At 42.8% G+C, this 14,520-nt stretch overlaps 1 protein-coding gene across 3 annotated transcripts; it reads right to left on the reverse strand.

Moving 5' to 3' along the window:
• Positions 1–1,037: 1,037 nt before the first annotated feature.
• Positions 1,038–13,931, reverse strand: MGST1 (microsomal glutathione S-transferase 1). 3 transcript variants are annotated; one of them, XM_073319035.1, is made up of 4 exons: positions 13,828–13,931; positions 6,124–6,271; positions 4,845–4,939; positions 1,038–1,675 (listed from the first exon to the last, which is right to left on the reverse strand). In XM_073319035.1, exons 2-4 carry the CDS (start codon positions 6,247–6,249, stop codon positions 1,429–1,431), a joined length of 468 nt encoding a protein of 155 aa, XP_073175136.1. In that variant the 5' UTR covers positions 6,250–6,271; positions 13,828–13,931; the 3' UTR covers positions 1,038–1,428. The 3 variants fall into 3 exon arrangements, with proteins under 3 accessions (XP_073175136.1, XP_073175146.1, XP_073175155.1); XM_073319045.1 differs by lacking the exon at positions 13,828–13,931 and adding an exon at positions 12,951–13,749; XM_073319054.1 differs by lacking the exons at positions 6,124–6,271; positions 13,828–13,931 and adding an exon at positions 12,951–13,754.
• Between the last annotated feature and the right edge of the window lie 589 nt (positions 13,932–14,520).

A 14,520-nucleotide genomic window follows, 5' to 3' on the forward strand; every position in this document is an offset into this window, starting at 1 on the left:
TGGAAAATGTCAATTGGCTGCAAGAGTCACTCCTGCCTGCCAGGCTATTGATTTTCTTGAGCATCGATAATTAACATGCCTCACAGCACTGCAACCTCACTCATGCAGAAGGGAGGGAAAATAGCAGTCTCTGGAAAGGGGAAGCAGAGAGAGTTCTCAGGAGACTGCCTGGACTGCCTTTCAGCATGGCTCTTCTCTAGTGGGAGAGAGACCACATTTTGGGGTAAAGCCGCAGCAAGATTAACTAATGTAACTATTAAAGAGGCAGTTATATAGTAGACATTGGCTTCATTCATGCTCATTCTTGGTAATGACCTATGCACCACACACTGTAGGTTAAAGAAAGTAGCCATTTCTTCAAACACATCTGAATGTGAACCCAGTGATCTTATTTGAGTAAGACCTACAGAAACAGAAGTGAAAGATTCAAGCACTGCTTTGGTATTGTATGAAACATTTGTGACATTCACACATTCAGATTATCATCATCAGCAAGTTTAAGCTTTACTCTGCACTTTCAGAGCAAGATCTTCCATTATTGATCTATTTTTGAAACACACCACAACATATGCATTCAATAGAGAGCCACCTATGTATTGTCTGGGAATACACATAAGCAAAAATCTAGCTCCTTCTCTTATGTGGATCTTTCCCATTGTGAAGACAGAGCCTCCTCAAAAGGGCTGCTACACAGCCATAAATCTGGAGTAACTCCAAAAAGTTAATTCAAATTTTCACCTGTGTAACAAAACAGGACCTCGCCCAGAAAAAAACATATATACACAATATATTAAATATGCTATTAGCCTGAGAAAATTGATCTGCTCGAGTTTCATTTTTCAATCCCATAGTGGATTACACCAATACCAATTTCATCAAAAATTCTTTACAAGGCCTGGCATTACTTGCTATATCTTATTATTAAGGTAAACATTCCTCAAAGAACTGTGTGATTTGAATCTCTCTCTGATTCATTGTGACATCCTATTTGCTGGTTGCAGTTAGAGGAGTCAAAATAAAAACAAAAATTCAAAACACACTTTTTTTTCCTTGTCTTTATTGATTTAGGCTTCGGAGATACAGCCCAAAAGAATGCATCTGTAGAAAATCACCACACATGTTATCGATACAGCACTGTCATATTTTCAGAATCTTAAGCCTTCAACAAATCACAGAGAGAACATTCAAACTAATGTTTTTTGGCAAAGCAGACTGAATAGAGAAGACATGAGGAGGGAAATTTTTTTGCTTTGAAGAGAAACATTTCAAACAGGAATGAAGAGCCTCTTTGTTAAAAATGCAGCCTTAGCCACCATGTAAAAATTGTTACAAAAATTAGACAGTTCGTTTAAGATAGCCATGTTTAATCTAATGCACTGTTAGAAACTCCATGTGGAATGTCGAGGGGGTGATGAGGCTGTGTTCTAGTTACAGGTACAATCCAGTTGTCAGCAGCCTGTATGCCATTGAGATAGTAACTGCATACCCAGCTGCCCAAGACAAGCCTCTGCAAGGCTGGGGGAGAGGTGTCAAATACGCGATAGTGTGAAAGATTCTAGCCCCAACGAAGATCCTGAAGTGCAGCAAAGCTGTGGACAGAGCAGGGCCACTCAGGGCATAGAGCAGACCAATGCCAATAAATGGGACAATGTTTTCTAGGTCGTTCAGGTGGCCTCTGGGGAAAGAAAGTTGTTGTACAGTGTTACACTTTGCAGAATAAAGCACTGGTTTAAAAAAGACTTAGAAAGTTTTACTGCATCTTCAAAGCAGGGTTAACAATTAAGGACCACACTAACACACATTTATCTTTATGTACATGCATAGTCTCAGCAAAGTTAATATGAAAAACATATTTTCTACCGTTACATGTCCCTCAATTCCCTTCCCTTCCCCCTTGGCTTTTATTTTGTATTTTAAATTTTATACCTGTCTGGAGTGCATTGGAGGTACAATTGGACTGCTTTTCAGTTCAATATATTAAAGCTGTATTGGATAGTCGGTCTAACGATTTCTTTAGAAAGTACTTTAATAGCCATCTTGCAGAACATTCTTTTTTGAGCACTCTGACCTAATGAGCGTCCTGTTTGTTCCTCTTCTCCAATGCTAGGCCACACCATTTTCAGCTATTGTTATTTTGATGCCATAAATCAAACTATTTGAAATGGGCCCCAACCAAAACCCCAGATCTGAAAATGCTCTTCTACACCTGCCCTTAGAACTCTTCCTCTCATTCCACAACTATGGGAAAATTTAATTCAAACAAGAGCCTTGCTGTTTGGCACGACCACTAATAATTTTAGGGTTCCCTGCCCGCCAGTAACAGATTAGGAACTGTCTGCATTGATTTTTATCCTAAAAGCAGAAACAGACTCAAAATATGCATTAAACATAGAAATGTCATTAGGCCTCTTCTTATACTAATAAATCCAACTAAAGCTAAATCACTCTTACAGTATGCTTCATTCTTCAGTTGTCATGCAGTTTGCAAAAGAAAAAACCCATAATAACTGTCTGCCGAGAGCATATGAAGTTAACCACGGTTGTAAAAAGAATGTGTGTTGCAATGTTAATTGAGTAAGTTGACCTGGCGTGAGTTAACTGTTCTGTGGAAGCACCAACACTGGAATCAATGGCCAGGGCCATAACCAGGGTGGGGCAAACAGGGTGGAAAGCCATGGGGGTAGAAAAATAATGGGGGGTGGGGGAGAACAGTAGGGGGCATAAATATGCTTGCTCACCCCAGGTGCTAAAATGCCTAGTTATGGCTCTGTCTATGGCTTCGGGGGAGGGGGGCTTAGGACAGAATTTTAACACTGATTTGTGTGTGTAATTCTAATAGGTTGTTTGTTGTTGTTTTTTTAAAATAACAGTGTATCTACATGGACAATTTACTATGGTAGTAAAGTTAATATTCTACTTTCACATGGCCCTTTTCATCTTTTTGAAGCTATACACGTACAGGGATGACTTCTCACTGAAATGCAGCCACTTTTGTGACCATCATCCAAGTGCACACCTAGCAAACAACTCTACGTACAACAGAGGGGGAGAGGGGGAACTTTTGGCCAGTGTCCTCAGGGAAAATCCCCAGGCTTATAAATAATTGCCCTGGACTCTTTAGTGGCCACTCAGAACAGACTTCAGGGCACTACAGTAGATTCCACTTATTAAAAATCCCTCCATTGCCAGGAAAAAATTGCTACCATCCAGCAGGTGCTAATAAGCAGTCTGCCAGTTTGCGAGGCTGCAGCTAGAGAAGGTAGTGCTGGGACATGCCTTTCCTGGCTGCAGCCCTACAGTGGTAAGAAGGAAGGCTGCAGCCCAGATGCCAGGGCTTTCTACATGGAGCAGGGGCGATGGGGCCACACCGTACTTCTCCCTGTGCTCTCTAGGCATCAGGGCTCAGCAAGTCCCAGCACTTCCTTCCCTGCATACAGTTCCCCAGGAGCTGGGACAGCTGAGCACTGGCCACAAGTTTGCAGGGCTGAAGCGACGGAAGTCGTCCCAGCACTTCCTTTCTTGGCTGTTGCCTCACAAACCTTCCCTCAGCTGGGGGCTTTCTTCCCAAAAGAGTTGGTAGTAAACCGGTGCCAATATCCAAATCCCATTCACAGCGATGTTAATGGGATGGGATTGGTTCCCAGCAATATGTTGCCATTAACTGGAAATTGCTAATATCAGGATAAGTGGAATCCTCTCTACATAAATCTACCTTTACAAGGATGCATTTGATTCCTAGCGATGGTTCCAACGAGTCTTGTTGCTTATGTTAAAAGAGTCTTCCCCATCACTGACATTTGGTAGCTTGCTCCCCAGCGGTGGGAATAAAGACATAACTTCACATCAAAGCCATTAGGAGAAGGAGTTGTGGGCCATGTTTATTAGCTATTTTTATATTGATAAAATCCCTTTTGCTTTATTTTATTTTATTTTTTTTACTATACCACATAAGCCACTAGTCTTCATGAAAGCCGAATGAAATTAAAAATTTTCTTTTTTTGGGGGGGACGACAGCAGGGGATTAGCAATGGTTTGTCAAAAAGTATCTGTAAGTAATATTTTTGTGAGAGTATAGAGGAATGTCACCGCAAACTAAATAAAAGCAAAAAAAAAGTTTCAAAGCAATATTCAGCCCCTAGAGAAAGACTCAGGGCAGAATGGAAATGCTCTTAAATTCTAATACATTGCTAAGTGACACATTACCATTTTTTTTTTTTTAAACAGAGTATAGGTCCCACAAGTATAGGACCATCTTCCTGTATAACTAGTGCAAGGGTAGGTAACCTATGGATTCCATTATGCAAAGAAAGAAGAGGCCTCAACTCCCACTCAACACCTTGCCGGGCGGGGCCCTATGATACTATCTTGAATTCCATGATTTTAATAGGTAATACACCTATTCCTCTTCCCCACAATTTCCTTTGCTTTATAGCAAGAGTTGAAAAGGAAGGTCAGAAATCACAGCTGTTCCTGTGTAAGTTGCACAAGAAGCATATTTATACTTACTATAACCCACTAAAGTTCAGTCCAGTTTTTAAGCGTGGTTTACAATCCCACCCCCCAATTCATACACACATCGGATATTGTTCAGGATCAGGCTTTCATCCACAATCAGGGCCCTTGCCTACCCAGGTAGTTAATTTTATATATTTATTCACATATTATTTAATACATCTGCTGATCCGATTATGTTCTTTTTAGACACTTGTTCCATTAGATTACCACATAAAAAAAACCAAAACGAAATATATATAGGACCTAGAGAGAATGGCCTGTAAATAATTCTATAAAATAGCTTTATTCTGCTATCCAAGAATCATTCTGATAGACTTCTGTGGTATTACCTCCGCACACGTTCAACGTCTGGGTCAGTCCGCAGGAACTTCTTAGCATTCTCACCTTTGCCAAACGTTGCTGTATCTTCTGGGTTACTAAAGGCCTGTTCAAACAAACACACCCCCCAACCAAATGCATTAGAAAAAATGCAGCTCTTCTTGCTAAGACATAAAACCTTCCTGCAGCTTGGTGTAAGTGTTCTCTTAAAGAACGTCCCTAACATCCCAGTAATCCTAACTGACGTTACATACATGCACCAAAGCCTTTTAAAATGCCAAACCTGAAAATCAGGCCTAGTCTACATAAAAGCTTTTGTACTAGTATAACTACGTGAGGGAGGGGGTAGGGTTTTTTTTTCCCCTATGTAGTTATAATGCTACATGCCCTAGTGTGGAAGCAGATATACTGGTAAAAATGGTGCCTTATACCAGTACAGCTTATTCCCATTTGGGAATAGTCATATTGGTATAAAGGAGCTGTATATCTGTGTCCACACGAGTAGAGCTGTACTGCTCTAACTATACCAGTACAGTATAGCTTAAAGTGATACAATTTGTGTGTGTGGATGAGGCCGCAGTTACAGTGAGGGCTGGAGGAGAGCAGAAGCTGACGGAAGCCCAACCTTGCCAAGACAGAAGTGATGTGACTGGTCTGGGAAGCCATCTAGAAGAGATGGTAGGTATAATTGCTGCCAGCTTGCTTGCTTTCTTCCCTCGGATTCCCATGTGGCAGCAGTAGCCAGGTGGGCTTCTCCCCTCCCATCGGCCTTTAACTCGTTAGGAGGCTGTTACCTCTCCTCTCAGGTAATTATATAGTCCTTTGTTACTTCCAGACTGAATACTGCAAAACACACAGCTTGGAAAGAGGTGTATTTCCTCCCCACCCTCCCACCCCCAATTATTCTTTGGTTAGCTTGACACAAAAATCACACAACATCTGCTTTATAAGGTGCGTGCTCAAGAGACAGCGTGTTCTGGGCAACGAGAGAGAATCCACCAGTGAGAAAGGATTTCTATACAGAAGAATGGAATAGTTTCAGGAGCAGAGAGATACAGTAACTCAAATGTGTCTGTAAAAGAGACTGCCTTGTAATTACAGTGGTAGGCATTTTCCATTAGTGACATTAACTGAAGCACCATCAGACTAAGGAAAGTAACTGAATATTATTAGAATAATAATTAAAAAATCAGTATTTAAAGCAGAAAAGGGAAGAGATACTTTTGATACTTTTGTATTTTTATGTGAATCTCAACCGGTTCTGCCACATTACATCCCTGTTTTTTTTACCTTTCTTGTCATTCTGAAGTATGCTGTTATAACACTCATTAGCATCATTTTTAAAAGGACAATGGTTGTATAGGTAGCATAAGCCAGGAACACCTCGCTGTCAATTAGCTGGGAAAGTTCAGCCATTTCTGCGTATCTCACTGAAGACCTACAAGAAAAAATTTAGGCCAAGAGTGTAACAAATAGAAGTATGATGATACATTCACTAGAGCAGCTTTCCCTAGCAGCGCTGTAGCGATGCCATAATTAAGGCTGAAACTTAAAACCTCTACACCAAATCCCTCTATCTTCACTAGGCTGTAACTCTAAAGTCCTCTTGGTGCCCTACAGTTCTCCTTTTCAAGGAATTGTTCATTGAGGCATGAAAATATACAGCCAAAACATTTAACAACCAACCACACAAATAAAAACAGTTTCATTACAGAACGTCATACACCTTCAGTCATCAGCACTATAAACACAGTCAGGACTTTCCCCTGGACATGAAGTTAGACTGATATCTTCAATGTCTTTTCCCTAACAAGTTCGGAGGGTATGATGAGACAGTCCTAAGTTTATCTTTCCACTTAAGATCATAAAATGGACTTTTATTACTAGCCGAATAATTAAAGTTGCATGCACTTGAGCCTGCTCAGGATATAGATATGGGTTATCAAAAGTCTCCACCAGACCATCATTGGAAGAAAAGACAGGAGAAGAAATGTATCTAATCAGTCTTGTTTTCATCAAGAACACACCGTAGAGACTTAGGTCTACTTGGATCAGAGGCCCCGAAGAACACTCCTGTGAGCTGTAAGAAGTTGTGTTGGGGTGGTTCTTGAGTCAGAACAAAACAGATACGCCAACATAGCATTACAGGGCACTGTAGTGGCAGATAGGGACTAAGGCACTCTCTTACAGAAGTTATACAGTATTAAGTTCTAACAACTTCTTGTCAGAGATTCCATGCTACTTTGTGTGTTTAGATTTTAAGAGTATGAGTGGTAAACCAAGTGTCCCAGGCAAAAATCAGAACTATATCAAAGCTATTTCATATTTTCTGGTGCAATATTTGAAACTTTAGCCACTTTTTCTGTTTTGTCCACAAATAGGATGATTGAATTTATTTGTTATTCAAGATTATTCACCAAACAATTTATTTCTGGAAATAAATCAAAATACGTTGGATAGCTATGGCTGGTTACATGGTACTGTTTATTGCCTGACTGGGTGAGTGTAACTTTTATTGCATGATCTTTCTGGAACAAGTTCTTATATTCGTAAATTCAAAATATGCTTCCCAAAAACACTCATTTACAACTTGTTTTTCCCATAAATATCCACAGGATCATAAGAATGGCCGTACAGGGTCAGACCAATGGTCTATATAACCCAGTGAGGGGTGCCAGATGCTTAAAAGAACAGGGCAATTATCGAGTGACCCATTCCCCTGTTGTCCACTCCCAGGTTTTGGCAGTCAGATGTTTAGGGATACTCAGAGCACAGGGTTGCATCCCTGACCATCTCGGCCAATAGCCATTGATGGACCTATCCTCCATGAACTTATCTCATTCTTTTTTTGAGCCCAGTTACACTTTTGGCCTTCACAACATCCCTGGCAATGAATTCCACAGGCTGACTATGCACTGTGTGAAGCAGTACTTTCTTATGTTGGTTTGAATCTGCTGTCTACAAACTTCATTGGGTTCTTGTGTTCTGTGAAGGGGTAAACAACACTTTCCTATTCACTTTCTCCACACCATTCATGACTGTATAGACCTCTATCATAGCCCACCTCTTTTCTAAGATGAACAGTCCGAATCTTTTTAATCTCTTCCTCTTATGTTTCATACCCGTAATCATTCTTGTTGGCCTTGTCTGTACCTTTTCCAACTCTAATATATCTTTTTTGAGACAGGGCAACCAGACTGCATGCAGTATTCAAGGTGTGGGTGTATCATAGCTATATATACACAATGCAATATCATCATATTATCCGTTTTATTATTTATCCCTTTCCGAACTGTTCTTAACATTCTGTTTACAGCATTGTTGTAGCCATGTAAGTATCTTATTGGACCAATTACTATTGGTGAAAGAGACAAGCTTTGCAGCTACAGAGAGCTCTTTTCCAGGTCTGGGCATTCTGTAGCTTTGCTGACTGGTGCTGCACATTGAGCAGATATTTTAAGTAAACTTGCTTGCTAGTACAGTCATTACATTACAAAAAGCAAAAGTAAAAAAAAGAGTGTGAACACCAGAAGACAAGACCTCAAGGAAGACAAAGAGGGGACATAACAGTCTTCAAATATGTGAAAGGTCATTACAAAGAGGACAGTGATCAATCGTTCTCCATGTCCACTGAAGGCAGGACAAGAAGTAATTAGCATAGTTTGCAGCAAGGAAATGTAGGTTAAATACCAGGAAAAACTATAAGGTTAGTGAAGTACTAGAACAGGTTAGCTGAGGGAGGTTGTGAAATCCCCATAACTGGAGATTTTAAAGAACAGGTTAGACAGACACTTGTCCGGGATGGTCTTAGTATATTTAATCCTGCCTCAGATGGGTAGGATGGACTAGATACCTCTTGAGAGTCCTTCCAGCCCTGCATTTTTGTGATTCTATTTATTTAAAAAAAAAAAAAAAAAGGCAGAACTAAACCACTCCCTCCACCCCAAAAAAGAGAACTTCAGTCTTTGGTATAAGAAGCAGGGTGCTAATCCATTCCTCCCCACTCTGCTTTGTTGGTGACCTTTAAGTGTGAGCAGGGAAGGCATGGGTAACTGCCAATACACTCTTAAAATACTTATACATACAAATTAACATTTATACTAAAAACAAAAAGAAAAGGAGTACTTGTGGCACCTTAGAGACTAACAAAGTATTTGTGCTTTTAGTGAGTCATTGTCTTGTGTGTTTGTCTGTCTGTCTGTCTCTCACTCACACACACACACTCACTCACTCTCCCTTCCCCTCCCCACATATAAACTGCTTGTACCCTGTAAAGAACAGAAGCATTCGATTTGGTATTTTTTGTTTTTCTAAATTGTTTAGGAATCGGAACCGGATACAGGGCACATGATGGTAGCCAGAAATAGGTCTCTTCTGGGTTGAAGAATTATTTTATTTTTACTTAAAAGTATCAGCAACATACTATATGTATTAGTATGATCTTTATATAATAGACATGAGTCTCTTATTTTTTGCAATAAAGCTATTCACATATTTGAGTGGATTATCAGTATTTGAAGGTAACTGCTTCATTTCCATCTACTCAGGGACACACTGACCCTGCTTTGTAATCAAAACAAAACTTGCCTAAGTATTTTATCCCTTTAGAAAGAATTAAGAACAGGTTTTACCACCGTTTGCAGGAAAAGAATACACTAAAAAAAAAAAAAAAAGTTGGTTAATGAGAAAAGAATAGATTCCTAGATACCAAGGTCAGAAGGGACCATTATGATCATCTAGTCTGACCTCCTGCACAACGCAGGCCACAGAATTTCACCCACCACTCCTGCGAAAAACCTCTCACCTATGTCTGAGCTATTGAAGTCCTCAAATCGTGGTTTAAAGACTTCAAGGAGCAGAGAATCCTCCAGCAAGTGACCCGTGCCCCATGCTACAGAAGAAGGCGAAAAACCTCCAGGGCCTCTTCCAATCTGCCCTGGAGGAAAATTCCTTCCCAACCCCAAATATGGCGATCAGCTAAACCCTGAGCAAAGGGGCAAGATTCATAGGCAACTGTTAATTCTTTTCCCAAGGCTTTTTAAAGGAGTTCCAAGGAGATTGCTCTCAACTGCATAATGCTCTGGCGAGGATGGAACATTATGTCAGAACTATAAATTACATAAAATAATCAAGATTAACTAAAACATTTATATTGCAGTACTGCCTAGGCTCCTTGGATGAGGTGGAGGCCCCATTGTGCTAAACACTGTACAAGTAACACTGTACAAGGTGGCTTATAATATCAGGAGGATCCTTGATGGACCTATAGCCCCTAACCAAAAACAAAACAAACAACAACAAAAAACCCCACCACCAACAAAAATCTACATTAAGGCCACTATTATTTGGGTTGCAAAATCATGCACTTGAAAGTTAGTAAAGGTTAAATTTGTGGTTGCCCATGCAGCCATAATTCTGACCCCTCATGCAAACAACCTATGCATTGAAGGAGGCAGGGGTCCTGTAGGAAAAATAGTATGTGATAATGTAATTAAAGACTTTATCAGAATACACACACACCAGGGGGTCAAAGTAAGATTGCAGGGGCAACTGTAAATCTGGCATTTCCTAACTTTCAATTATTATTTTTTAGCACAGCTCTTTTGTAGGTGATTTCGCAGCATCGGTCTTTATTTTTTACAAAAGAGAGAAAAAGTTCTATTATACATAACCATCTTGGCCTGAACCTTCAGCATTGCAGCATAGACTGCTTCTACTTGAACTACAGAACTGCATTAGCTAGAAGCAGAAGTCTATTATCATCCCCAGTTTTGTGGGACATGAGCAGCTGTGTCCACAGTTGGTGGATGGGGGGACCCAGATCAGGCAGTGTCTGTCCATTGTCCCACACATTCATTAGGTGGTGGTAGGGCCTCTACTCCATACGGTGCTCCCAGAGTGGGGCCCAGATCACTGGGGCCAAATGCTAGGTCTGGAGGTGAAGGAGCCAAACCCACTCCAGCACCCTTTCCCCAACACACCCCTATAACAGCTCTCAGATGTGCCCAGTACAATGCTCGCAACAGTCTCTCAAGAAAACGTTAGTGAGAGAAAGGAAATAGTGATTCTTTAACCATTTGTCTCTCAGCAAAGATTAACAGAATTTCATGGGACTGTAAAAAAGAGAAAAATGAAAAAGGGCACTTCTGCAGCCTGCTGAATACCCAAGGCCTGTTGCAAACAACAGAGGTATGACAGTTTCTCAAAGAAAGGGTTATAATAGTCCTAAATATAGGAGTCACAACCAGTGCTCACCATAACACTGTATTCACCTATTTTCCCTATTTGTGAAAACTGATCTCAGAAGCTCCAAGTGTCTATTAAGTGTCTATTCCTGGGGCTGTTGGGAAGGATGGAAGGAAAGGTGAATTCTTATGCATTAAAATCCTAGTGAAGACAAGGCAGTTTGCAATTTTCACATGTGTTATTAGATCCAGGAAAACACTATGGAGGAGCTTAGGGTTTACCTTGACCTGCTAACTTATGGTAAAACTCCAACTGTCTTGTCTTTACTAGGATTTTAACACCTTTTTTCCTTACTGTGGACATAACCTTAGGGTACGTCTACACTGTGATAGAAGACTCACAGCACGGCCGTCGCCAGCTCATGTCAGCTGACTCAGGCTCACAGGGCTTGGGCTGCAGGGTAGACGTTCAGGCTTCGACTGGAGCCTGGGTTCTCAGACCTTCCCCCTTTATGGGATCTCAGAGCCCAGGCTCCAGCCCGAACATCTACCCTGAAGTTTTATAATCCCGCAGCCCGAGCCCAAGGGAGCCAACATGGGCCAGCGGCAGGTGTTTTAATCGCAGTGTAGACATACCCTAAGAATTGACTGGATTCCACAAAGCTCTTACATTCCATGTGCCGGTTACTAAGAGTGGGCAAATGAGAAGATCTCAGAGATCTTGTCCACGCTGTGAGCAGAACCATGCTAACTCATGCCAGTCTGTCAACTGAAGAGGGGCAGCATGCTGAGATCCAGGGCTCTCAGCTCCCCACCGGGAACACAGCTGCCCTCCCCCCCCCACCCCCACAGGCTCTTGCCTCCCTGTTCACTGTGCGGAGCAAGGGGCAGCCACCTGGGCTTCTCACTTCCCTGAGCAGGGAGCCAGGGGCAGCCAGCTCTAGCTGCCTGGCTTTCTTGTCAATTTCAGGGCTTTAGCATGAAGCTGTGACTAGACAGACACAGCATCGCAATAATTAAACTGACATAAGCCCTACGCCTCTCGTGGAGGTGGAGTTACTGTGTCGGTGTAACAGGGCACTTACATCGGTGGGAGCAACGCTGTAGTGTGTATACTAACACAGTTAAATCCATGTAAGCTGTGTCACATAGATCAGGCCCAAACTGCACTAGTTTAACTATGTGTGTGCTTTTACAGATCATTTAGTTAAATTAGGGCAAAACCACAGTGTGGACACATTTAAACTGGTTTAAAATTGGCTTATATCAATTGATCTTGACTGAATAAAGAATCAGTTAAGATTGAGATAAACACATTTAAATTGATTTAAGAGTCTCTGCATGCGGGTTTTATACCTAAATCAATTTTAAAAACATTTTAACATGTAATATCAACATGGCCTCAGCAGCTCAAGAGCAGTGGTTCCCCACCATTTTCCCCTCTTGCACAGATGGATAAAGATCTTGTGGGCCCCCTCAACCCTGCAGTTCCTCATACCACCTATTTTGATTCTCAATCCTTTCTCATTCTCTGAACCCGCAAAAAGGACTTTGCATACTTCACTACAATCACCATCTGAAGTGAGCTGTAGCTCATGAAAACTTATGCTCTGATAAATTTGTTAGTCTCTAAGGTGCCACAAGTCCTCCTTTTCATCTGTCTAAAGAATGCCACAACTCTAGCACAATACTCCTATTCTGACATGTGTCTCTTATCTCCAAACGCCCTGGTGCACTTGCCCAGGGCCGTGACTCTGCAATTTCATACTAATGCTCTTTATCAGTCTTTTCCTTGCAACACCCCTGTACACAATGGGCATAAGGACAGGTCAGTTTACTCACATTCATGCTGCCTTGGTTGAACTTTTTTTTGGAAATATACACAATTCATTCATTTATGGCAAAAAGCATCGAGAAGAATTACTGCCTTACCCTGCATCTTGACACCATTCCAAGCACTGAGTTCTTCCTCAGGTCCAAAGTTCCACATGTAATTACACTAACTTTCAAAGTTCGTTGAATTCATGTGGGGACGGGGCAATGAATCCTCAGGGGAGGGTTTTTTGTTTGTTTTTTTTAAAAAAAAAAGTCATTTAAATCATTTGGGGCCCTGTTGATTCCAGAGCTGAATATTTGTAAGTAGCTTGCAGACTCCTTAAAAACATTTCGGGTTTACCCACACAACCCTAGGGGTCTGGTTTGTTTTGAAATATACAAACATGAGCCCCAGTCCCGCAAATGCCTAGGGAAGGGAGCAATGTTGCCCATGCACAACAGCCTTATTAAAAGGAACGGAGAAACGGGTGGGGAGAGTTCCTTCGGTCACAGGAGGAGTCGTGTCGTGTCGTGTCCCGTCCCCCTTCATTTGCTTGCGAGTGCGTGCACAGGGCAATAAAGCGTTTACTGGCAGTCACCAGAATACCACGATCATCCCCGAGGAAAACAGCAGCCTAGTTTGCAGAGCACTGAGCCAACAGCACAAGGCACTGATCGCTGCTCCCCGGCCCCTTCTCTTACAAGCCTCAGCCAAAAAGGCAGAGCCAGAGCCCCGGCCCCGGCCGCACCCGCTCGGGATCCCCGCGCGGAGCCCGGCCCGACTCCCCGCGCCCGAACACGCCTCTGGCTCGGAGGAAGCTGAACTTCTGCGCCTGGGGCCCAGCTCTGATGCTCAGGCTGAAGTTCGGAGCCATGCGGGGAAGGCCGCTGAGCCCCCGCCCCCCAGCACACCAAGTGGCAACGGGCAGACCCCCCCCCCCCCCCACAGCGTCTGCCCGGGGCTCCCCCGGCCCAGGGGGCGCACTGAACGCACCTGGCTTCCGAGCGGCTGGGCAGGCGAAAGGTTCACACGCACCGACCCCCACTGGCTCGGCGCTCCCAGCTGCCGGCCCGCCCACTGGAGCAGCTCGCCCTCCTTCTTGGCACGCCCCTAGCTGAACTCCCCTCCCCGTCGGCCTGGCCCTCCCAGCCTGGCTTGTTCCCTTCACTCCAACCCGCTTTTCCTCACCCCCTGGTTACTTTCCTCGGCCCGCTCCCTTCTTTTCTGCCTTGATTCCTCCCTCCTGCCTTCCCCCCCCGCCCCCGCAATCTGATCTGCTCTTTGCCTACTCTCCTGCTATCACCGTCTCTCCTTCCCTTCCACCCACCTTCATTCTCCTGCTGCCCTCTACCCCACTCCCTCACTTTGGAGCATGAGGATCACCCTTTATCTCTTAGGATCATGCTTCTCTGGGTGTGCTGGAAGAGGCAGGGTTTGGATCTTTTGTAACAGCTCCAGTGTTTCAAGGTTAGGAAGGAACCTTCAGGGCACTTGGCCAACAGCACGCACCATTCCGCTCTGGGAGTTTGTTAAGGTTTTGAATTGTCCTTGCATTTTAACAGGCCTTGGGAAGGTTTCCATTATGACTGGGTTACAAGTCCATACCATATGGTACTGACTTTAGTGTGACTACACCTGCTAGTGATGTCTTTGCAGTATGAATAAGAAGTTCACAGTTTTTTCCTG

The sequence above is a fragment of the Lepidochelys kempii genome, chromosome 1, assembly GCF_965140265.1.
Source record: "Lepidochelys kempii isolate rLepKem1 chromosome 1, rLepKem1.hap2, whole genome shotgun sequence".
Taxonomy (NCBI): domain Eukaryota; kingdom Metazoa; phylum Chordata; order Testudines; family Cheloniidae; genus Lepidochelys; species Lepidochelys kempii.